The following is a 26,012-nucleotide window of genomic DNA, read 5'->3' as shown; positions in this document are numbered from 1 at the left end:
GTGGGGTGGGAGGAGCAGGGTGAAGGCAGGATAGCCAAGGCAGGCAGTGATGAGGTCTTGCACCAGAGTAGTAATAGTGAGAATAGAAAAGAGGACCCTGGAACTGCTCTGATATGAGAGAGGGGAGACAGTGAGAAAGAGAGACAGACAGAAACAAAGAGATAGAAGCAGAGAGGCAGAGAGAGACAAAAAGATAGACAGAGAGACAAAGATAGAATCAGAAACAGAGACAGAGATAGAGAGAGAGAGAAAGAGAGAGAGAAAGAGGGGTACTGACAGAAGTTGTGATGAAAAGAAGAAGGGCAGGATTAGGGGAAGGCTCCATTTTGGACACTCGTGTTTAAGTTACCAGTGAGGCCTCCCAACAAAGAAGCTTGATAATGGGTGGAAAATGACCATTCAGAACTCTAAAGAGAGGTCAAGGCTGGAGATTTGGGAGTCATCTGCAGAGAAGAGTAAAAGTCATGGAAGTAAAACTATTTCCCAGTCATATAGTATAGAGAGATAAGAGAAATAATGGCCAAAGAGTTAACAGTGGAAAAATTTACCCTAAAGATTAGGGAAGAGGATGAGGAACAGGGAAAAAGGAAAGAGGGAAGGAAGGAAGGAAGGAAGGAAGGAAGGAAGGAAGGAAGGAAGGAAGGAAGGAAGGAAGGAAGGAAGGAAGGAAGGAAGGAAGGAAGGAAGGAAGGAAGGAAGGAAGGAAGGAAGGAAAGAGAGAGGGAGAGAGGGAAGGAGGAAGGAAGAAAAGAAGGAAGGGAGGGAGTAAAGGAGGAAGGAAGGGAGGGAGAGGAGTAAAGTATTTATCGAGCGCTTACAGAGATGGAACAAGTACACAGGCAGAAATAGAACCAGGAGTGCGTGGTATTTCTGAAGCCAAATGGGAAGAGAGCATTCAACAGAAGGATATGGTCACCTGCTCTGAGATTAAGCAGGATGAGGACCAGGGCAGAGCTGTCCTACTTAGGGAACAGGAGACCACTGGTGACCTTGGAGAGAGAAGTATTAGTAGACTGGTGGTGAATAAACCACAATGCAGGGGGCTGAAGAGGTAGTAGTAGGTGATGATGTAGAGAGAAGTATGGACTATAGACACATGCTGTTAGAACCAGATTTTCAAGAGTGTGACCAAAACAGCTTTTCTACGCTCCTAAAATCAAGAGGTGGAGCCCTGGCTGGCTGCAGGAAGCTGGCTTACTGCTGTAGCTGACCTATCACCCCATCTGCCTTCCTGCCCCTTTCTCTTGCCCGCATTCAAGCAGGCCTGCGTGGGGCCAGGAAGCCAACTGGTGTGCACCATAGTCAAAGTCCACACCACAGCCTGTTTACAGATGGAGGAATGTACTCCTCCTCTTGGACTCTCCCACATAACTCATGAAAGGCCTTTTATTAGAAGAGCAAACATAAATAAATAAATAAATAAATGAACCAAATCAGGCTCCCAATAAATAATAACGTGGCAAATTACATTACATTTTTAATCTGATTCTTTTGCCAACAATAATTCATGAATTTTCTGAATACATTAAAGTGCCACTTATTATAGATGAGTAAACAGATGTGGGTGACAGAAGGCCAAGGGAGAATCCTGATTTGCACTTCCATAAATTTTCTTCGTAATCTCTCTTTGGGCTCAGGATATTATGGATCTGTCACCACTTCACCCTTAGGTCACAGAGGCATCCTTCTTTCATCTTCTGTTCCTCCAAGAAGCTAAAGCTATATTAAAAGATGATGGGAAATTCTGCGGCAGAGGTTCCTATCGCTAGCCATCACTAGCCACCCAGTTCCAACCCTCATCTTACAGATGAGGAAACTGAGACCCAGAGAGGTCCCAGAGGCCACAGAATTAGAGCTGAAAGGGGCCTCGGAGTGGCTGTATGTGCAAGGACACATGAGTAGAAGTGGCAAGGCCAGAATTTGAATGCCGGCCCTAGGACACTCTACATCCATATAGGTTCACTGATTTTGAGCTGGAAGGCAGCACAGACTCCAACTGTTTCACTTTACAGAGGAGGAAACTGAGGCACAGGGGATGGAACTTCCCTAAAATCAAACAGGTGGTAAGTATCAGAGGCAGGATGGAAACTCAGGTTTCATTCTACTCAAACAACTGTTCAGTTTTGAGGTGGTTTGTTTTTTTTTAACAACCAAATTAAAGTCAATATTTATGAAACATTCACTGTTTTAGGCATTGGTAGACTACATTATGATCATCAACAAGTAGAGTCGACCATTTCTGGATGTAGGATGAGTAGGCCAAAGCACTCTATCTCAAGCCCCCTGACTTGACTGACTGTTTGAACCGTGCCCAATTCCAGGAAACAAGTGAGTGATACACCTCTTGTTGAAGTACCTGCTGCCATTCCAAGCCTTCAGTAGGTGAGATTTATCCATGTCTTAAGAATGATGATTGGGTGGGGGCAGCTAGGTGGTGCAGTGGATAGAGCACCGGCCTTGGAGTCAGGAGGACCCGAGTTCAAATCCAGCCTCAGACATTGGACACTTATTAGCTATGTGACCCTGGGCAAGTGATTTAACCCCGATTGCCTCGCCAAAAAAAAATAAAATAAGATAAAAAAGAATGATGATGATCATAATATTCCTAGCTAATAATTATTTTCTTTTTTTCCATCCCAAACTCTGTTAGCTTGTTTTCTGTAGGTGGATACTTGGAATAATAATACAGACAACAGATAATATTTCTGTAATGCTTTAAGGTTTGCAAAGCGCTTTACAAACAGTATCTCATTTCATCCTCACAACAACCCTGGGAATTAGGGGTTCTTATTATCCCCCTATTACAAACAGGGAAGATGAGGCAGATTTGCCTGGTGTCACCCAGCTAGTAAGTATTTGAGGTCGGATTTCAGCCCAGGCCTTCTTGACTCCAGGTCCAGGGCTCTATCCACTGGGCCAAGCATCTTCACAACGAAAGCAGACAGGAGAGCGAGGTTCACTTCTGGCTAGAGGTCAGGTTTCTGGCCACATTCTCTTTCTCTCAAGCGATCATCAAAATAAATGGTCCCGCAGATACCCGTGCAGATGGAACGCTTCCATGAAGGAGAGAACTTCTGAGGCTTCGAGAAGAAGCAAGACAGGGTCTCTAGTGCAAGAGATATTTACTTTCACAGAAACAAGGAATTGAGTTGTTGACTGGTTGGCTTTTTAGGAGAAAATAAAGGGTGATTACTCCTCCTACTTACTGTGCTATTTTTGAGGCTATGACTCCTCCCTGCAAGCATCCCCAAACACCAGCTTTTGACAGAAATTCCTCACTATAATCAGTGAAGTTTGAACTCATGACAACGTCAAGAGGTTTTTGGGGGGGGTTGGCCAGTTCTTTCCACGTATGGAGAACATCTGTTTTTTTGAGAATGGCATCCAGGGCTTGGCTCCAGCATTTATAAGCTTCCCTGAAATGTTAAAAAAAAAATCAGAAACAAACCACTTTCCTGTACATAGGGAGCTGGAATTGTTTCTCTTATCATCACATACCTACTTTTAATTAAGAAAGTAAATACATGTTTGGACCGATTCTGATGATATTTTATTAATATTTATAATTTATATATTTATAAATATAATTGATATTTATAATATACAATCAATATCTTAAGGAGTATTTGGATAAAAGGATGATTCCACTTCCATTTGAAAAAGGGAAAATCAGTTGCTCCAGAGGCATTTCTCAAGTGCCTTCCACATCCTAATGCCAGTGCTGGGAGAGGGTGTTTCCAAAGGAAGGCGCTCACAATATGCAATAATATATCAACAAAGATCATGGAAATGCATCAACAACAGAAATGTTCACATTAATTAAAATAACTTGCCAATTGTTTTTTTAAAGGTTTTCCTATATTCTAGCAACTCTTCTCCTTCCCCAAAATTCACCTTCTGTTTTCTGCATAGATGTGAAGATTTCCAAGCTCATGTAGTGCTTGTATCTTGAGATCTGTTTGATTGTTGATTTCAAGAGTATCTGGGTTTTTTTTTCCAAAACAAAAGACAGATGTCAGTGCCTGAAAGATAACTGACTCCAAATTGTTATGCAAGAATATTTTTGAAAGGGCAGTTAGATGGTGCAACGAATAGAGTTCTGGCCTTGGAGTCAGGAGGACCTGAGTTCAAATCCAGCCAGCCTCAGACACTTAACACTTACTAGCTGTGTGACCCTAGGAAAGTCACTTAACCTCAATCGCCTCACCAAAAAAAGAAAAAGAGAGAAACAAAAGAGTATTTTTGAAAAGTCTTTAAAATTCCTTTATCTATTATGACAACTGGAAGATTCATTATCTCTTTATTGCTAAATAGTTGACCTTGATAAGTGTTTAGGCCCATTTCTCTTGATTTTGGGGAGTGTTATTTATAGCTAACTGAAACAAAACCAAATTTTCCTTCTTCTCACCTCCCAGATTCCTCTACTCCTCTGCTGTAGGCTTGTAGCTAGATTGAGAGAAAAGCGCTAGGCTATGGTCGGGGGTCCCTAGAGCTATAGACCAAAGCCCCTCATAATACAGACAAAGACACTGTTCCCCAGAGCAGAGTGAGTACTGAGGGGCCACTAGCCAGTTATATATGGCTGCTGTCTACGCTTCTCAAATGTTTCTTCTTTAGTGGTGTATGCCCATGGAACAGCAACTCCTAGAAGCCCTAAATATGGGATGGAGAATGTGGGGAGGGAGATATAAGAGGACCATTCTACCACCATTGGCTTAAACCCACCCTGGTGATGCAGGGCTGGTTAATGTACACCCATTTACTTCCTTTGCTAAGAAGAAACTCATACTCAATAGGAATGCATCAGAACAGAGGCAAACCAGGCTTCCAATAAGAGCTAATAGTAATAGCTAGTGTGTGTACATATGTGTGTGTTTGTATACACATATGTATGTATTATATATATTTCTATATGAATATGTATGTATATACACATACATATGTATAGCATTTTAAGGTTTGCCAAGCACTTTATAGATATTTTATTCTACAACAACTGGGAGGTAGGAGCTATTATTATTCCCGTTTTAAAGATGAGAAAAGTGAGGCAGGCTAGAGTCAGAAGACTTGCCCAAGGTCTCGCAGTTGTTACGTGTCTGAGATTACATTTAAATTCAGGTGTTCCTGACTCCAGACCCAGTGCTCTATCCACAGTACCAGCTGGCTGCCTACACAAGGATTTCAAAACTATCTGGAATTATATTTGTTTTCCCAATAGATGAATTCAGGAACCAGTCCCCCATGCCCATAAGGTTTCCAAACTGCTTCAATTTATTGGCATTTCACAATATATAAAATGTCTTTCAAAGGTGAGATGAAATTTGACAGTCAGTAAATGTGTCTTGGGGGCAGCTAGGTGGCACAGTAGATAGCACCAACCCTGGATCAAATCCAAATTTGAACCCGAGCTCCAATCTAGTCTCAGATACTCACTTCACTAGCTGGGTGACCCCGGGCAAGTCACTTCACCCTGTTTGCTGCCTCAGTTTCCTCGTCTGTAGAATGAGCTGGAGAAGGAAATGGTAAACCACTCTAGGATCTTTGCCAAGAAAACCCCAAATGGCGGCACGAAGAGTCAAACATGACTGAAACAACTGAGTAACAAACAAGCCAACAACAACAAAAATGGGTCTTGGTGAAGTCTTACCAATAGTTTTCTTGTAAGAAGCTATAACAAGTTGAAACTGGGAAGGAGGAAGTTTCTTGCTCTCCACTGTAGTAGAAATAGTGAACTTTTCACTGGAAAGATCAGGGGGTGTTGGCAAATACATCTCTTCGGCTCCAAGGCTAAATTCCACTTTTCCATAAAAATACTTGGGATTATTTATTCCACCACTGCTTTCTAAATGGGGAGGGGTGAATAAAAGAACATTTTTGCTTGCATTGGTGATCAATCTGCTGCTTTCTTGTTAGATATGCTATAATGTTAAATCTTTTCTCTCAGATAGTTTGAAAGGAGACAAAATACTCAACAGCAGAGTTCTTACAAACATTTTCAAGCAATACCAGCTCCCAATAGCAACCTTGTAAAAGTACTAGTAACTCCAACCAAATTTATTTTTCTGTTTGTATCCCTATGACTTGACACAGTGATTTGCACATCAGCTCAGTTCTGCCATTTTTCTAATAGAGTCCAACTCTTGGTGACTCCATTTGGGGTTTTCTTGACAAAGATACTGGAGTAGTTTGCTATTTCCTTCTCCAGTTCATTTTACAAATAAGGAAACTGAGGCAGTAAACGGGTGAAATGACTTGCTCAGAGACACACAGCTAGTAAGTGTCTAAGGCCAGATTTGAGCTCAGGAAGATAAGTCTTCCTGATTCTAAGCTCACTGATCTATCTACTGCACTACCTTAGCACATATAGGTACTTAAATGTTTTTTTCATTAATTCATTCATTCATCCATTTGTTCATTCAAATGGCCAGTTGATAGGAAACCAATCTTCTAAATGATCAATAAGCATTTTAGATTAAAGCAGACCCACAGTGCTTCTCACCTTCCCTGTAAGATTACCTCCAATTCACCCTGTATTTATCCTGTGTGTTTATAGCTGTTTGCATATTGTCTTCCTCATTAGACTATGAGCTACTTAGCAGATATGACCTTGTTCTTTGTTTTTGCCTTCCATTTGGATTCCCCAGGGCTTATTAGCACAGAGCCATACACACAGTAAATGCTTAATCAAAGCTTGTTGCCTTGATGTGTGAAGATAAAAAGGAGCAAGAAATACCTTGCAGAAGCTCTGGGAATAAAAGATAGATAGAGGGAGGTGGAGATAAAGATTGGAAAAAGAGGTGGAGAGATTTAGCTCTCATGAAAAAAATGGGACAAGAAAGGAAAAAGTCATTTAAGAGAAATAAGCAAAAAGCAGCTGAGAAAGTAGTTAATGAAGGTTCATAAAGTGATCATAGGATTTAGAACTGAAAGCTGAAGGGGACCACCAAGATCAGTCACGTCTCCCCACCCCTGACTTGGGAGTCAAAAAACTGAGGCTGAAGGGTAAATGATCTGCCCAATGTCATAGAGGCAGCTAACCAGAAGACTTTGGATTCAGGCCTTGGTCTCCTGATTCTAGATATGGTGCTCTGGCCATTATATGATGGGCTAATGGAAAAGTCCCAAGCCTGAAATTTGAGGATAAATTATTGGAGGGGTTTTGGCAACAATATTCAGAGCACAAATTAGCTCCTAAAGAGACCAAAAAAAATGGTGAAGAAAGTTACATACCTATATATTGGGAATTTAATTTTTTTTCAAAATTTCTTAATTAATAGTTGAACTGAAGATGATGTGAATTTGCTTTCAATGGTGAGATATTTTTGTACATTGAAAGGCATGAAAATCAGTTGATTATGAATCTGTGGTTTAGGCTTAGAATGAAAACCCACCATCTTGAATATCAGGTTCTATGTCTACCTGATGGCACTCTTCTGATACTGTAGGGATTAGAATGAAACTCTGGTAATGACAGCCCTGTAAGGGCCAGGATGAGAAGCAGGAAGCTAGGTGGACAGAAAGCCAACCTTAGCATCAGGAAGGCCTGGGTTCAGGTTCTGTCTCTGACAAATAATGGTTGTTTGACCATTAGACAAGTCACCACACAATGTACTAAGCCACTGTCTTGAGCCTACAAATTGCAGAGAAGGAGCTGACCTAAATTGGTATAGGAGTTCCCTATTCCAAATAAATCACTGGTCAGATGGGGGAAAAGTGACAAGCAACATGACTCATAAATGACTGTTAGCTTTGTGCTAATATAAAAATTGAAACCAACCAGTTCCAATTCCTCTACCATGCCACCTACAAAAACAGGCCACGCTTTGGAGAGACAAATGCAGTAACAATCTATGACAACCGACCAAGTAACTCCAAACTCTTCTCAAATCAACTCAACATTTGTCTTGGGTTTTTGGCCTGAAAACCTGGAAAATTGCTTCGAGCTTCTGCCTTGATATTAAGTCTAGGACAAGGTAAAATGAATGATTTTTATTGTGTCCAATAGGTAGGCACACAAAATATGCTGCAGAAAGGGACACTGACTTTATGACAATGGCCATGACATGGAAAACAGTGTTGGAGATTTATTAGTAGTTGAGGAGATTTCCTCTCTGCAAGAGTCCCCTGGATTTTTGCTGGAAAAGCTATAGAGGTCAATTCCATATGGACAAATGGACCTATAGTGTGAAATCACAGGCCAGAGCAGTCATACTACGGACCACTGTTGGTCATTAAGGAACTGACCACAGATAAGCAAACAGGGTCAGAGGTCATAACAAACATCTGGTGGATACTAAAATTTCCTACCCTTATTAGATTCATAAGCCATCAGCCAACTTAAAAATTAATGAAGAAATGTATTGATCTTCACAAGGGAAATTTATTTATTTTCAAGAGTTGCTCTGAAGAAATCTATTCAACTTGTAGTTGAGTTGAAAGTGATCCACGTCTCCTCATTTTAATAACAAAATATGCTTATTTAAATTAAATGGCATGGAAATCAGGTGTTTGTTGTAAGCCTGGGATCTGAGGTCTGACCTCTGGAGTCACAGAGAAAGCAGGCTCCCCAAATGAAACCATAATCATACCTGGGAGCAGCCTGTCAATAGTGCTGGAAAGAATCAGGGAATTCTGGCCCCCCGCATCTCCCTTTAGTGCATATCGGACAAGACCCCAGAACTTGGAGGAGTTGCATTTGATGCATGTCTAGAGCCCAAGATACTAGCAAAGAGTAGTGCCCCCCCAAACCGTTTGTTCCTGCTTTCAATGCAGCACTGACAGGCCTTACAGAGCAGAGCAATCCGGCACCTCTCTGAAGGTGCTCACACTTCCTCAGCAGCTACAGCCAATGAATGATAATAATAATAATAGCAGCAAGTAGCAGTAGCAGCCACAGTAGCAACAGCAATAGCAGTAGTGGCAGCATCAACAGCTAACATTTATATGGCACTGACTAGGGGCCAGGCGCTGTGCTAAGTGCTTTACAATCATTATCTCATTTAATCCTCATAATAATAGTAATGATAATAATAGCTGATATGTATACAGCACCTACTATGGACCACTTTTTACAAATATTTTCTTATTTGATCCTCACAACAACCCTGGGAGGTAGGTGCTATTATTATCACCATTTTACAGATGAGGAAACTGAAGCAAACCCTAGATTTTGCACTCAGGTCTTCCTGACTCCACCCCCATCAACAATCTCAGATATTCAGACAATACCATTCTGGTGGCAGAAAGTAAAGAATTAAGAAACTTCTCGATGAGTGTGAAAGAGGAGAGAGTAAATGCTGTCAAAGCTCAACCTCAAAAAAGCTAAGATCTTGGCAACCGGTCCCACAAATTCCTGGCAAATAGAGGGAAAAGAAATGGAACCAATGTCAGATTTTATATTTTTGGATTCAAATTTCACTGAAGATGGCAACTTCAGCCATGAAATTAAAAGACACTTGCTCCTTGGAAGGAAAGCTATGGCAAATCTGGACAGCAGACTAAAAAGCAGACATATCACCTTGCCAACAAAGGTCTATACAGTCAAAGCTATGGTTTTTTCCCAGCAGCAGTGTATTGCTGTGAGAGTTGGACTATAATGAAAGTTATCGCCACAGAAATTTTGGTGCTGGAGAAGACTTTTGAGAGTCCCTTGGACAGTAAGGAGATCACAGTCAATACTTAAAGAAATTAATTCAGGTTATTCACTGGACGTTAAAATACCAAAGCTGAAGCTTAAATACTTTGGCCACATAATGAGAAGACAGGACTTGTTGGAAAAGACCTTGATGCTGGGAAAGACTGAAGGCAAAAGGAAAAGGGATAGCAGAAGATGAGGTGGATAGATGGTGTCATGGAAACAATGAACATGAACTTGGACAGATTTCAAGAGAGAGTGGAGGACAGGAGGGTCTGCTGTGCTATGGTCCATGGGGTCATGAAGAGCTGGACATGACTGAACAACTGAACAATAATAACAATTTCCCAGTGCTCCGTCCACTGCTCACTGAAGAACTGAAGAAAAAAAAAAAGCTTTCACCACCTGATCCTTGGCATCGTAGAATGGCTCAGCATCAGATATGTTATGGTTTTATCAATGGAAACGAAGAAGATACATTATAATCTGCTTTGCTGCTGCAGTCTAGGGACCATAGAGGCTTTTCCATATGACATGCAGCTAAAATCTCCCATATTCATTATCTCTCCCATCAGAATGTAAGTTCCTTGAGAGCAGGAAACAGATTGCTTTTCTATTTGTATCCTGGCTGCTTGACATGGAGCAAGCACTTAATGAATATTTTTTCATTCATTCATTAATTTGCTATGGCTTGAGAGATCTATGCATTTATAGGAAGGAAGAAGAACTATTAAATCCAAGATAACCACTGAAGGCAAAGCCCTTGCTGTGAAGAAAAGGAAATCACCAAATCATTGTTTCAGGTCTTGTAGGAAAATTTAAAACACATGTACTTTAAAGCACAACCATTTTCCTGACTCTGAACTCCTCAGGAAGTTAAGGGGGGGGGAAGGACATAATTGATTCAGAGTGTTATTAGTTCATCAATGGCAACTTCATTTTCAATTACTTGCTCTGAGGGTGACAAAGAAGGCAGACAGAATCAACCAGTAAATTAATCTATCAATGAATACTGATTGAGGCCCTACTCTAAGCAATACACCCAGCTATATGCTGTAGGAGAGAAAGTTTGGTGAAGAAAGTGTAGGGTTTGGCGAATAGAACAGGCAAGGAATGACAGGACAAATAGATGGATGGTTGAAAACAGAGCGGTAAAAAGTGGCAGATCAGTGATCAGAAACACAGTGAGGGAAAGAGATAGGAGGTGGGGTAGGGATGGAGAGAGAAAGAAAGAGGGAGGAGGGAATGAGAAGGAGAGAAAAGAGCAGAAAGAGGGAGGGAAAGAGAGAGAAAGAGAAGAGGGAAAGGAGGTAGAAGAAAGAGAGAGGAAATGATATATGGAGAGACAGGAGGAGGCAGGAGAGAAAGAGAAAGAGAGGGAGAGAGGAGGAGAGGAGGAGGAAGGAAGAAAGAGGAGGGAGAGAAAGAGAAAGAGAGAGAGAAGGAGAGAGAGGAGGAGGGAGGGAACCAGAAAGAAGGAAGGAGGAAGAGATAAAGAGGGAAGGTAGACAGAGAAGATACAAAGATGACAGAGGCATGCAGAAGGTGACAGCTGGGAAGGGAGAGGAAAGTAGGGGGAAACAAGATGGGGACAGACAGATAGGGGAGGATGGTTGGCCAATGGAACCACCAAGATGTTAGTCACACTCAGCTAATGGTTCAGTGAGGATCACTCTGATTCCCCTGGTGAATACTTTACCTTGTGTGCTGGCCAGAAATAAAGTGAGCAACTTTCTGCTGTATCTCAGGGACCTGTTGTGGTACTTAGATTTCCCCAAGGTTTCTCTAAAGTACCTCAAAGTCTCCTTCACATTCAGGGGCACAGACACTAGTCTGTTCGCTTGGGAGATTTCTAAAAGGAAAACACAGGATTATTGGACAGGAAGCATACCACCAAGTTATCAGCCACTTCTGTTTTATAGATGAGGTGTTTTTCCTTCCCCAAACCAATACTCTCTCCCTGGACTGCCAATAATTGTTTCAACAATATTCAACAGTGAAACTTACTTTGCTAGATTTTTTAAAAATTAATTTTAGGGGCAGCTATGTGGAGCAGTAGATAGAGCACCGGTCCTGGATTCAGGAGGATCTGAGTTCAAACCTGGTCTCAGACATATAACATTTATTAGCTGTGTGACCCTGGGCAAGTCACTTAACCCCATTGCCTAGCCAAAATTTAAAAAAAAATTAAAAATTAATTTCAAAAACTTGGAAAATTCTTTTGATTCTTATGAAATGCAAATAAGCTCAGATCTTAACTATCTTCATTATGAAGTCTACTGTTCCTCTTTTCTGGTTAATCATAAGAGATGAAACCATCTTTTTTTTAAACTCAAGTAATCTTTTCAAAGCAAGGGAGTCTTGGTGAAGGGAATATAGGAAGAGACAAAGAAACTTTGTGGACTTACAAGTGTTTTTCTTTTCTTAAGGAAAGAAAATGAGGGCTCTTGGCAGATCGAGAATCCAGAAGAAAATAAAGTCAAGAACATGATGGAATGAAGGGTTATGCAAATAACCAAGGATATAGAAGAGGATTTGGGGAGGACAAATTTTAGGAAAAGGTTAGAAAGAAGAACTTTGGTGAGGAATTGGTGTAGAGAGTTGGGGAACACTGAGGTGGAAATCTATCATATACGGATTCTCTTCCAAGACATCTCCAAACCTTGTTAGAACTGAGGATCCTCACCGTTGTGACTCTGGGCCCTGATAGGTCAGCATTCACCTTGTTTTGCCTGGTATCACCATGGCCTACTATGCAATTACTTGGGTTTAAAGCAGGGCTGTGCAGGAGACAGGTTGCTGAGAGATAAGTGTTAAATATTCACTGTGAGCCTTTACACTTCAGAAAATAGCAAATGCTACGATACAAGCTTTTGATTGAGTTTTGTTTGATTTGTGTTTCGTTGATTGTTTAGAACAAAGGTGTCAAACCACACTCCTAAGGGATTAAAATTAACAGATTAAAATTTAACTGAAATATTTAACAAAACAAATAAAATACACTAGAACACATAAAATTAATATGTGGTTTTCTAATATGAAGTCAGCAGGGATCTTCATGTATAGTTTATTGGCCCCCATTTCTATCTGAGTTTGACACCATTGCTATTAGACTTAGTGATGGAGGAAATGCTAATGATATTGTATTCATGTGGCAGGGTTGGGAAGAATTGGTTGTAAAACATTACTAGCACAGCTCTTGTTCAATTCAAAGAATCAATTACACAAGTACAGGATGGGGAGAGGCAAGACTGGACAAAAAGTCCATGTGAAAAAGACCTACAAGTCTTAGGGTCATACCCACTCAGGACGAATCAACAGAGAAAGCTAATGTCTTCTTGGTTGCATTAAAGAAGGCCTGATATCCAGAATGAGCTTGGTGATTGTCCTGCACAGGACTGTGTCCCAGGAAAACCACATCTGGTATATATTATGTGAAATTCCAGGTGCTACATGTTAGGAAGGATCCTTACCTGCATGTTCTCCAAAGGCTGATGACCAAAATGGTGGAGACCAAGCCATACAATGATAAATTAAAGTAATAACGGATGTCTAGCCCAGAGAAGAGATGGCAAGGGGCAGGGTATAAGAGCTATCCATGGGCTGACATGCAGAAAGGGGCTTAGATGTCTTTTTCTTGACCCTAGAAGGCAAAACTAAGAGTAATGTATAGAAGCTAGGGAGAGATATTTAACTTCATGTAGAGGTGAAACTTGCAGGCAGAGTCTCATAAAGATGAAATGAGCTGCCCCTGGAGGTAGTGGATTTCTTGCTACTTAAGGTCTTTAGGTGGGACCTAAATAGGAAGACTTTTCTGTTGTAGAGAACTAGTGTCAAACTCAAACAGAAAACGATGCCTGTGGGCTGCATATTGACTTAGAAGACCACTAATTAACATTCTCTATGTTGTATTGTATCTTTATTTATTGAGTTTTGTGGCCCTTCAGCCCAAGACCCCTCTATTGTAGAGGAGATTTTTTTTTCCTTTGGCATAGATTGAACTAAATTACTCCTGATGTAATTTCCAATCTTTTAAAATGATTTTTCATTTTTTCCCCAATTACATGTAAGAACAATTTTGATGATTTTCAATCTTGAAGCAGAGAGACCAATGAGAAGGCTACTATCACCCAGGAAGGATGTGATGAGAACCAAGACTAAGATGGCAGTGATAGGAATTGAAAGGAAGATCAAACACACACTGGGATGATGAGAACGGAGGAGATTTGGATAAATGTAGGGGTTAAGGGAAAATGTTTTAAGATTTTAAGGTTTCCAGCCAAGGATGCTGGAAGAATGGTGGTTTCTCTGTCAGAAAGGGGAAAGTCAATGAATGGAAATCTCTCGGCGATGGTGATTTTACACGTGTTGAGTTTGAGGTCAGAAGTACTGAGAGTGGGTAGAAGTGTCATTTAGAGCCAAAAGCATTCAGATACCCTAGACTCTGACCCTCCTCTTTAGAGAGGAGGGAACAAAGATACAGAAAAGTCAGGTGACTTGTCCCAGGTCTCACAGATAGTAACAGCTAGGTCTTTGGATTAGAAATCCGATGTTCTTGGCAGTAACCCAAAGAGACACTGGAAGAACAGTGTGGGTCATAAAAAATGACTATAACAAAGGCTGACAGAATTAACTAGTTTTTGTTCACAGCAGAGGCAGCACATTATAGAGCCAATAGTATAGTATACTACAGAGCCAATCAGATTAATCCCAGCTCTGTTCCTTATTAACATTATTATTAACATTAATATTATTATTATTATAAACATTAACATTATTATTAACATTAACCGCAGTTCTGTTCTTTACTACTTATATAACCCTTAGCACATAGTAAACACTTAGTAAACGTTCTCATTCTCTCTCTCTCTCTCTCCATCTTTCCCTCTCTCTTTCTATCTTTAGCTAGCTCACTATCTCTCCCAATCTAAATCTGTCTCCTTATCTATCTTTCTTTCTCTGTCTCCCTATCTCTCTATTTCTCTCTGTGTGTCTCTCTATCCATCTCTATCTCTATGTCTCTCTATCTGTCTCTCTGTCACCCTAGGTCTATGTCTTCCTATTTCTCTATCTCTCTCCTAATGTCTATGTCCATCAATCTACCTTGCTATCTTATCATCTATGTCTCCCTCTCTATGTCTCTATGTATCTATCTATTTATCTATGTCTCTCTGTGTGTCTTTCTTTTTCTCTATCCTGCAATGTAATGAACACAACCATATGACACAAACATTTAAGAACACAATAACTGTGTTTGTCCCAGAGCTTGGCATTATAACAAAGGGGTGAGGAAGGATATTATCATATATTGGAGTAGACTATGAAATCTTCCCTTTCTATATCCATCTAAAAAGGGGGAGGGTAGGGGGAACCTTATGCATGTCAAAAAAAAAACTATCCCCCTTCTCTTTCCTAAAGTGAAACCATTTATAAACCATTCCACTTTCTTTCCTTTACTGAAAACAGAGATGAGGACAGTAATACAACCTACTCACAAGGCTGAACATGGGCTTACTGATTTGTTTTTGCTTCTTGGTTAACTGATGAGGATTTTGAAAATAATCATTTAATTAATGAGTGATTGTTGTCTCTGCATGGCAAATGAAAGCAACTGGGTGAAAATATACTTTGTGTGGGGTTGCCTTGTCCTGATACCTCTGTCTCAAGAGACTTCCTATCTAAGGGATTACATTTGGTGGCAGAGACCAATGCTAATGGTGCTTAGCATAGTGCCTGGCACTTAGTAAGCGCATAATAAATGCTCATTGACTTGACTAATGGAACCAGTTTTTCCCATCCTAATAAACATATATTAAAGGAAGAAAATTGCCTTTTCCTGCCTAGCCCAGCATTACTTGGCCTGATAACTATTGAAAGTTTCTCCCCTGATTCCACAGAAAGTATATTTTGATGTACCATGGCACATGGAAGAATTTTTGTGGAACTTACTTTTTCCTGGACATTATACATTAAATTATAGTCATGCAAGAGAATATGGTTAGAGTCTAGGTGGTTAACTTTTCTAGTTAATACCTCACACGGTAGTACTACTCCTCCAGAAGATTGACTAACTATTCCAAAGTCATGTCTCTATCCAGAAACAATTCCAAAGTCACTGATATTTTTCACAGTTTGAATTGAGGTCAATAAGAAATATTCCTATATTTCTCATTGCATCAATGTGGAAACTGAAGCTTAAATGCCAGAGGCTCCTGAGAGACTAGACCACAAAGAAATAATAGAAGTGAGTACACTCAGCAGCATCCACGGTGCATCCAAAATACTGGTACATGTCGATCTGAAGCATACAAAGAAACTAATGAAACACACCTGTCAAAAGGGTGAACTTTCAACCCAGCTGGGCATTAAAACTTACCAAAGTAAGTAAATACCATCAGGCTCCAAAGACAAGAAAATAACTCCAGACATGAAGTTAAAAATAGTTCTAAAAAAGAGCTTATTCATAGAGGTCTTGCTGCCGTTTTTGATTTCAGACATGATCTCATACCGATTTTAATCTATGAATTTATTTCTATGAGAAGTCTTACAAATTATAAACTGGGAATCACATTTAGTTACAATATATTTAACCAATCACCTTTATTAAAAAAAATTAAATTGCACAGAAATATAAAATTCAGCAAAAATGTATATTAATTAAAACTATTTATGTTGTCATATTCATCATTTATCTTAAGGCTGAAAAAGTTGATATGGTGAATTGTTTCTGTTCAAACTTATTGGAAAAATTCCCCCTTCTCCAGAGTTGTTTATGTCTCTTAATTTTTTCCTCTTGACAAATCTCTGAATAATTCATTTGGATTACCAAGAGACATTTTATAGTTTCAGTGATCATTGAAGGCTTTTCCAGTCTCCCAAAGTTGTTAATCAGTGAAAATGACCTCTACTCAGCTGTGAGAAGATAAATTCATCCATCTCTTTATGTTTGGAATACAAATGAAAAGTCTTTAATTAAGAATGTCCAGCATTTTTTTTAAGACTGCATATCCCTCTCTCACCCCAGCTGCAAAGTGCAGCGGTTACTAATGGGCCCAAGCCTGGAATGCTCTTCCCTCCCCAAACTCCTCCTCCTCCTCCTCTTCTCCTCCTCCTCCTCCTCCTCCTCCTCCTTCTTCTTCTTCTTCTTTCTCTTCTTCTTCTTCTTCTTCTTCTTCTTCTTCTTCTTCTTCTTCTTGTTCTTCTTCTTCTTCTTCTTCTTCTTCTTCTTCTTCTTCTGGAAATTGGGGTTAAGTGACTTGCCCAGGGTCACACAGCTAGTAAGTGTCAAGTGTCTGAGGCCGGATTTGAACTCAGGTCTTCCTGACTCCAAGGTCAGAGCTCTATGTTCCCCAAACTCTTGACATCCATCCCTGACCTATTTTACTCAAGCTCAGAGCTCAACTTTTCTGGGCCTGCCAGTTACTTGCCTACCTTTTAATTTTCTATCAACCAATTGTCAATATGGTTGTAATAACTTGATTTATAGGGCTTTAAAACCCTTCTTGAAGATAGAAGGCAGAAGGCTTCCTTTTTAATTGCAGAGATCTTATCCTGAAAACTATGGCAGAGCTTAGTGTATAGACAGAATGAAGCCAATGTGGAGGAAGGGGTCATGCCTGTGTGTGCTGTGAGGAGAGGAGAAAGAATGGGGGATATAATCCTGAAGGTGTCAGTCACTGACTTGGGACCAAACTAGACCCTCTTTAAAGGCCTTTTTCTTAAATTTGGGGGTAGGTGGGGTGGGGTGGGATGGAGGGAGAGGACAGAGACAAGTTGAGAAGCGTCTTAGCACTGTGGGCAAGGCATTGGAGACCGAGCAGGTCTTGTACCAGTGTGAGTATTTGCAAACCCAACCCTTTGTTCTGAGGGAGTTTCGTGGTCATGGGCTTCCCTAGAGACTTGTGCCCAACCACAGCCCTGGGATGGAGACACTGGACCTGTTGTGGAAGGAGTACACCATGGGAGACCCTAGCTACTGGGATTCATCATCAACATTCCTGGGATGCCAGAGGAGCTCTCTGCCAGAACATGACTCCTGTTTGTTCACAGGTTTTCTTCCCACCTTCAGTTCCTTGGGCCCCAAGAGCTCAACACAGTTCTAGGCACATAAGTAATGCTTTATAAAAGCTTATGGATTTATTGACTGATAACTAATCTGTCCCACTCCATTAGCAAGATCTTAATCAAATATTAAATTGATATAGAGATGGAACGATCATTAAAGATTATTGAACATAACCCCTTTTTTATAAGTGAGAAATCTGAGGCCTGCAGAGGTAAAGTAATTTTTCCAATGATACAATAAAAATAAGAACCTAGATTTGAACCAAGGTTCTCTTGGTTCAAGGGGATAGAGCACCAGGCTTGGAGTCAGGAAGACTCATCTTCATGAGTTCAAATCCAACCTCAGATACTTACTAGCTGTGTGACCTTGGGCAAGTCACTTAACCCTGTTTGCCTCAGTATCCTCATCTGTAATGTGTGCTGAAGAAGGAAATGGAAAACCACTCAAGTATGTGCCAAGAAAACACCAAATGAGGTCACAAAGAGTCGGGCACAACTGAACACCACCACCACAACATCCTCTTATTCTAAATCCACCAAGTTCATTCAAATGATCACAGTATGACAAAGTGGGACAAACACTTCTGAAAAGATCCCATGTCTTCTCTGAATTTTTCTTCCCTAACTGGATCTAGACTAATAGAGAATGTTAAGGACAGCCTTCCAAAGTCTAAATAATTCAAACAATAAACCAAGAATTCCTCTGTTATAATTGCATCAGCTAATAATATTTCTCCAATCCTCTCACTCCCAAACTTCCTCCATCATCACCTTTTTGTTCCAGTGTTAGAGGGAGCTGTGGCCCTCTTCCTTTCCAAGACCATCCCCTCTTCTTTTCCTCCTCAATAACATCCCTTTCCCATCTCATTCAGGAGCTTGTCCTTCAATCATTCCTTCTATTGTTATCCCTGTCTCCCTCCTAAAACCCGATCTTGTGAATCAAAGTGCTTGCTGCTCATCAGTCAGTAACTGCATGTTTCTACTCAATCTCAACATGGTAAACTCATTCTCAAAATGATGGATGAGAAGAGTCTTGAGCTTGGAGTCCAAAGAGACAAATGTTTCTCAGTCTAATCTCAAACGTTCATTGACTGTAAGACAAAAAGGAAATCAACTCACCTCTCTGAGCCAAAGACTCCATCTATAAAATGGTTATCATAATATCCATAATACTTATCAGGTAGGATTGTCGCAAGAATCGAATGAAAGCATGGATGTAAAGTGCAGGCCTTAAAGCATGACTCAAAGGTCAGCCTATAAGCCCCTTAACTCACTCCTTTTTCAGTGGCCTTATTGGTTGAGGACACCACCCAGCTCCCAGTTACTCAGGTTCAAAATTTGACTGTTTCTTGATTTTTCCTTCTCCCACAAATCCCACACCCAATCAATGACAAAGTCTTATTGATTTTACCTCCAAAACATTTCCCACATCTGCTTCCTATTCTCCACTTCACATGGCCAATTGGGCCCCTGTTGTGTCTCACCTAGACTCAGCCTCTTAACTGGTCTCCCTATGTTCAGATACTCCACTCTCTAATCCATCCTCTACACAGATGACAAAATCATCTTCCTAAGGGACAGGTCTCCTCATGGCACTCCCCTTTCCAAAAAATTTCAGTGACTCTCTATTGCCTGTGAGACAAAATATAAATTTCTTAGCCTGGCTTTTAAAGCCTTCCAAAACCTGGTTCCAAGCTACATTTCCATACATTTCCCATTACCGTCCTTCACACTGACTTAGTTCTAGCCAGACTTTCCTAACCATTCCACAGTCTCCCAGACTGTTCTCTGTTCCTGGAATGTATTTCCTCCTCAGTTCTATAAATAAATGAATGAAAAAAACAAGTTTTATTAAGTGCTTATTAGGTGCAAAGCCCGTTGCTAAGTGCTAGGGACACCAGGAGAAAAGCAAAGATGGTCCTTGCTAGGGACACGTGCTCTGGCGTCTTGTTAAAGGACACACTTGACATAGTAACTCCTGATTAGTCCTTGGTCCCCGTGGTTGGGGTTGGGAAGATGGTGGGACTCTGAGCCAGGAAGAACTGCCCACCCTGTGGCCTTTAAGGAAAGCAAGTCAAGCAACTGCAGATTAAATCAAGCCAGAGAGTTCTTGGCACACCAGCTTACTCTTGAGAGGGAGCGTGCCCGTCTCCACAACTGCCTTCACGCCACAGCAGAGGCGGCAAACAGCAAGCACATTGTTGGAAAAGTGTCCACACACAATAGCAGCATTGTGTACGTGTGCACACTGGGTCTCCAGGTTAGCCACTCACAGCTTTTTCTGCCACCTACACACACACACACACACACACACACACACACACACACACACACACACACACACAATCTCAGAAGGAGACACACAGGCAAATTAAGTCATCAAAAAGAAGAAAGGTATTGCAGCCTGGATTCTGTGACGCTCAGCCCAGCTTAGCCCCTTCCCTTCGCAGGCGGGCTGGTGCGGTTCTCACCTGCCAAGTTTCCCCTGCACGTTCTCTTCCCAGCCCTGTGTCTCCCAACTGAATTCTGTTCTGGCTCATGTGAAGGCCGACTCTGGCTCACATCAGGGCCAAGATCATGTCCTCTTCACGCCAGGGTACTAAGGCTGGTACACACACACACACACACACACACACACACACACACACACACACACACTGGATACCAAGGCCATGGAACAACAGGCATTCCTCTCGGTTGCCATCATATCACTACCATTTTCTCCTTTTCCTTCTGTCTATATGTCCATTTCCATATTCTCCCTTCCCTTCTGCATTTGGGAGGACTCATTACTACAGCAGGCAGCACCTCGCATAAGGTATTGGACCTTGAGTCTGGAAGACATGAGTTCAAATCCTGCCTCAGACACTTACTAGCTGTGTGATCCTGGGCAAGCCATTTAACCTCTTTCCATCTCAGTTTCCTCAACCATCAAATGGGGTTAATAATAGCACCTACTTTACAGGTATATGAAACATGTTAAGTGCTTTGCAAACCTTTAAACAATATATAAAGGCTAGCTATTATTACCCAACATATGAGGACACCTCATGCTACTATGCTACCACATGAACCATGCACATTGGCATGTTCCAGTATGTAAATATGTGCTGTGCAACTGAACCCTACCATGGTTCTGCTGTTACCGACATTTTGAGGGAAAGAGTCAGAAAATTGCTCTTTTTTAGTTTACTGATGGTGGTAATAGCTAGGATTCATATAGCACTTCAAAGTTAACAATCCTGGGAGGCTATTATTATCCATATTTCACAGATAGGGAAACTGAGGCACAGAGCAGTTTAAGTGACAAAGCTAGTAAGGGTCCAGGTCCAGAGCTCCAGCCACTGTGCCTCCTAGCTTCCTCTTATGTTGATATTCTCAGCTGACACTCCAACCATTTTCTCTTTAAGTCTATTGCAGCTCAGGACAGAGAACTTCCTTGGAGGATTCATGGTTTTTTTTTTTTTGATGTCTTTTCACTGACATAGATAGCAATCCATTTATGACTTAGCAGACTGTCTTCAAGAGTGGAAGTGGCAAAAAGATTCTTCCTTCTCTGGGTAGGAGCCAGATAGGATGGCATATCATCATGCCATCATGAGACATGTACTCAAAAGCCTTTCCAGCTTGGTAGGACTCTCCAGAGCTTGACCTCACACCACGAGGCATCAGAGGAGGATGTTAATGGAGGAATAGGTCACATTAGTCATCTAACTGACCACCTGGCAGAGGTCGAGTTCAAGAATGTCCATTTTCAACTATGGCACCAAAATACTGCAAAATCCAATACTTTCACAAAAATAGTTTTCTAAGATAGGCATAATTTTTTTTTAACTTTATGATTAGATGAATCTGTCATAATGGCTAAGACATAGCCTCCCCCTATTCCTAGACTTGAAAAGTCTTTTAACCTTCTGGAAGACCAACATGATTTCCATAAATGCTTTTTTTTTGCTTTTATTAATCAAAATGTAGATTCACTATGAAATTTTGTTTAGAGGTATATCACGACGATTTAAAGTCATAATTGTTGTATCCTTGAAGGATCTACATTTTCACCCTTCTGACTGTTCCCTCCACGCTCACACGTAAGCCCCAGACATGTCAGAGAGAGCATTTATCACCTGGGGGCCAGTTGAAGGAGTCCCATGGATATTCCACACCACAAGACACATGGGAACTCTGGGGTAGGAGCTGCACTTCCCCAGGATACAAACGGGAGTTCTTATTGCCAAAAGCCCCATTTGGATAGAATCATCTTTTAGGAGAAATGTCTTCATCAAGGTACTGGGAACTACAGGGCTGACAGGGAGGGAGGGAGGGAGTAAAGGAATGTCAGATTTTCTCTGTGGGTAAGGCATTATGAGTAAACTGTCAGATTTTTTTTTTTAAAGAAAAGCAAAGCCTCATTAAGTGTACACTTCCTTTTCTTGATCTTTGCAACCATTTTGTAATTTTTAAATTAAATTTCTACTAACAAGAAATTAACATTCTCTCCCTCCCATGTCCTCTCCTCTAAGAAACAAACTCCTACAACTGACTCATTCTGACACAAATATTCAATTTTAGAATTAGATAACATTTTTAAAAATTTAAAGTTAAAAGCAAAGTAAAGCCTTTAGCACTTTCCAAGTGAATGGGGTAGTGTGTGTGTGTGTGTGTGTGTGTGTGTGTGTGTGTGTGTGTGTGTGTGTGTGTGTGTAAGGGGGGAATGATGCCAATCTTCAATTATCTGAAGGGCTGTAAGATGGAAGACACATTAGACTTAGTCTCTATGGTCCCAAAGAGCAGAAAAGGAAAAATAAGTGGAAGTCATGAGAAGTCAGATTTCTGCTATAATAGAAGGAAAATTAAAAGCAATGTGACCTAGTAGAGAGAGAAGCTGGGATCAGAGTCAGGAAGCCCTGAGTTCGGGTCTCACATCTGACCCATCTGACCCTGGCTGCATGACCCGGGACAAATCCCATCCCTCCTCCAGGCCACAGGCAACTCTCTCAAGACTAGAAGTTATGGGGACAGCTAGGTGGAGCAGTGAGTGGATAGAACACCAGACCTGTAGTCAGGAAGACCTGAGTTCAAATCTGGCCTCAGATCAGACACTTGACACTTACTAGCTGTGGGACCCTAGGCAAGTCACTTAACCCCGACTGCCTCACAAAAAAAAGCAAAAAAAAAAAATCACAAAGACTACAAGTTATAGAGACAGAGAGACCTGCATTGGTCAAGGGAGCTTCTCACCAAAGGAATTACAAGTCTGGTGAAAAAAAGTAAGAAAAACATTGATAATAATTCTTTTTTTCAGGTAATTGGGGTTACATGACTTGCCCAGGGTCACACAGCTAGTAAGTGGCCAGTGTTTGGTCCGAGGCTGGATTTGAATTCGGGTCCTCCTGACTTCAGAGCCAGTGCTCTATCCACTGTGCCATTTAGCTGCCCCACATTGATAGTAATTCTAAGCTGTACCCATGGAATAGGCTGCCTTCATCATAGAAGGTACAATGAGAGAACAGAGCCTCCAGGGCTATAGAGAGGACCCTTGTTCTCAGTATGGGGTGGGCTCAGTGACCTCTGGGGTTCCTTGCAACCCCGGTAGTCTATGATTTTGTGATCATATGGCCAAAAAGCAAGGAACATTTTTTATGCCATCAAGGCAACGTGCACATTTCATCATGATGAAAACAATTTCATATTTTTAAGATGATAAATGTACCTGCAAGAAGGAAAATCTAGCAAAATAACATCATATATCTTGTCATCCAAGGATTCCCTGAATGTGGGACAAGTTAATTTCAGATGGGCAGCTAAGGAACACCCCAGTACAGAGAGTGCCAGGCCTGGAGTCAGGAAGACTCAAATATGGCCTCGGACACTTCCTAGCTGTGTGACCCTGGGCAAGTCACTTAACTCTGTCTCAGTTTCCTCATCTGTAAAATGAGCTGGAGAAGGAGATGGCAAACCACTCCAGTATGTGCCAAGGAGACACCAAATGGGGTCACAAATTCTATTCTAATAACATAGCCAACACATATACACACACATTCACATAGATACATACACACATTCACACATACACACACACACATACACACACACATAAACACAGTCATACATACATACACACTTACACAACACAGTCGCACGTAAATACATACCCAACACACACACACACTCATTCATATATACATGCACACATTTAAAAGGGCCAGGTTGGTTTTAAACGAGGATCTTACCAGGGCAGCCACAGACAGGTATCTCTGAATCCCACCACCATGCCCCTTTGCTGGAGCTTGCAGTCACTGAAATCCCCAGGCCTCTCCCACCTTTTGCTTCTGTAGTTCATGATTTAAAAAAAAAAACAATTATGGTATTTTCTTTTATTCCCTATAAAATTAACTCTATTCAATGTGACCCATCATTCCAGTCTATTAAGATCTTCTCTGCACTCTGAGAGACCGGGGTGGAAGACAGAATTCTCTGATATCCTGCCAGAGACCTCTCACCAAGTTCACTGGTACTAATGCTCTGTTTGCATAAATACGACTCTGCCTCTGTCTATCCACAAGCACCAGCTGAGTGCCCTGTGCTAAGAATACTTCCATTATCTCAATTCACTTTCCTCCTGAAATGAAAGCTGCTGGTTTGATGACATTAAGAGTTTCTTCATTGCTTGACCCAAATCCTCTTCAAAGTTCTTTAGTGTCAAGGGAATAAAAGGAATCACATTTACAATCAGTGGGCAGGTCCCAAAGCAAATGGCTTCCCAGGTCTCGGAAATCAATGAAGGCCAGGACCATATCACTTCTCTCTTTGTATCCACAGGGCCTAGCATAACACAAAGCTACAAAACAAATTCTTAACAGATGCATGTTTGCCTGATCTAACCCTGTTTCAAATTGAAAGGAATTATTCATAAAAAATAGCAGGTGTCGTCTTTCTATTCATTACTAAAAATTATTCCTCCAGCCCTCCCCCACCTACAGTTTAACTTCTGGAGGCAACCCTTAAATTTGAACTCATATGGAAGCAAGTCTACCTAGTGCCCCTTCCCTACATCCATAACCATTACTAGAAGGTACATGAACGCACAGAATTCAAGACAATTCCAGCTTCTATTCTCTTCTATATTATCCTTTCACTGCCTCCTGGCTTCAAACTGGAGATGGCCCAAACTTCGAAGCTCGACTCTTTGAGTGACTCAAAAGCTAAAATCAGATGTCACAGGTTCCCTAACTGCCCTAAGCCTCAGATGACAATCTGAAGAGAGGGAAACTTGGGTTTTCAGGAGAAGCAATCTGTATTAATTACGGGGACCAGGGCTGCTTTGGAAACCAGGACAGAAACCTCTCTGGGGTCCCAGGCAGCAGTGGAAGGTCATTTCCAATTGTTTCCCCTTTCCCCTATATCAAAAGAAAAAAGAAAACCACTAAGGTGTGGGCAATCTCTAACCATGCAGTACTTCCTTTCATCTTAGAAATTCAATAAAAGTTCATTTGCTTTTTTTTCCCCGAGAATCCATCTTAATTGAGGTTTATTATAACCTAAATAACAAAACTAATGAGATTAAGACAGATGGGTAAATGCCAAATGGATTATTTTTTAATCAAATAAACCTCTAGAAAAGGACTTTCGAAACTTTTTTAATTAGGTAAGATTAAGTTCTAGCAGACTGTAGAAGTAATGGAGGAGAAAGGTGAGCCTTCCATGAGAATCAGTAAGTATGGGGCTGGAATCCACCCTTACCTGAATGAACTGCATCCTGCTCAAAGTCAATAAAGCCTCTACAACCTCCTGGCTCACTAGGCCGAAAAGCAGGATGGGGCTGTTTTCCAATGATATCGCGTAGGTTTATCTTTAAAAAAAAAAAAGAGAGAGAATGTTTATTATTTAGTCATCCATTACATGATGCTTAATATGGTAGCCAGGATGGCAGCATTCAATCATGATCAACTCCCCCAAACAAACGACAGCATTTTTCATACTCATTTTGTAGAGTACAGCTGGAGGAGAGCATTATACAAATTACACATGGCAATTAGAGGATAGTTTTCCAATATTGTGTAATTCGCTCTCCTAAATTTATCTTATATTATCTAATTTGAAACATTTAGGAGATGTAGGCTACTTTTTTTTTTGTTACTTTGCAATCATAGAACATGTGGGATGGTTCTCCCACCCCCCTCGTCATTTAGGACAATTTGGCGCAATTTAAATTCTCCTTGATGATGTTTTTCAGAATTAACTTCCTCTGTGTTTAATTTTGGGCCATCTACTCTCTACCATCATGAAGTCCAAAGCCTGGAATCATAAGGATTTG

General features: G+C 41.0%; 1 protein-coding gene across 1 annotated transcript in view; it reads right to left on the bottom strand.

Annotated features, from left to right (window-relative positions):
• Positions 1-26,012, bottom strand: part of CFAP54 (cilia and flagella associated protein 54) — a 288,300-nt gene that overhangs the window by 122,190 nt on the left and 140,098 nt on the right. The window contains exons 40-44 of the mRNA XM_078150421.1: positions 25,439-25,547; positions 11,334-11,486; positions 5,648-5,842; positions 3,895-3,982; positions 3,207-3,416 (exon numbers count right to left, since the gene is read on the bottom strand). Coding sequence (XP_078006547.1) covers positions 3,207-3,416; positions 3,895-3,982; positions 5,648-5,842; positions 11,334-11,486; positions 25,439-25,547 — 755 coding nt within the window. The remainder of the gene's footprint in view (positions 1-3,206; positions 3,417-3,894; positions 3,983-5,647; positions 5,843-11,333; positions 11,487-25,438; positions 25,548-26,012) is intronic.

Source organism: Phascolarctos cinereus, unplaced genomic scaffold (genome assembly GCF_003287225.1).
Source record: "Phascolarctos cinereus isolate Bilbo 61053 unplaced genomic scaffold, phaCin_HiC Scaffold_1;HRSCAF=81, whole genome shotgun sequence".
Classification (NCBI taxonomy): domain Eukaryota; kingdom Metazoa; phylum Chordata; class Mammalia; order Diprotodontia; family Phascolarctidae; genus Phascolarctos; species Phascolarctos cinereus.
The sequence above is the reverse complement of the archived record's forward strand: the minus strand, read 5'-3'. Positions and strand labels throughout refer to the sequence as shown.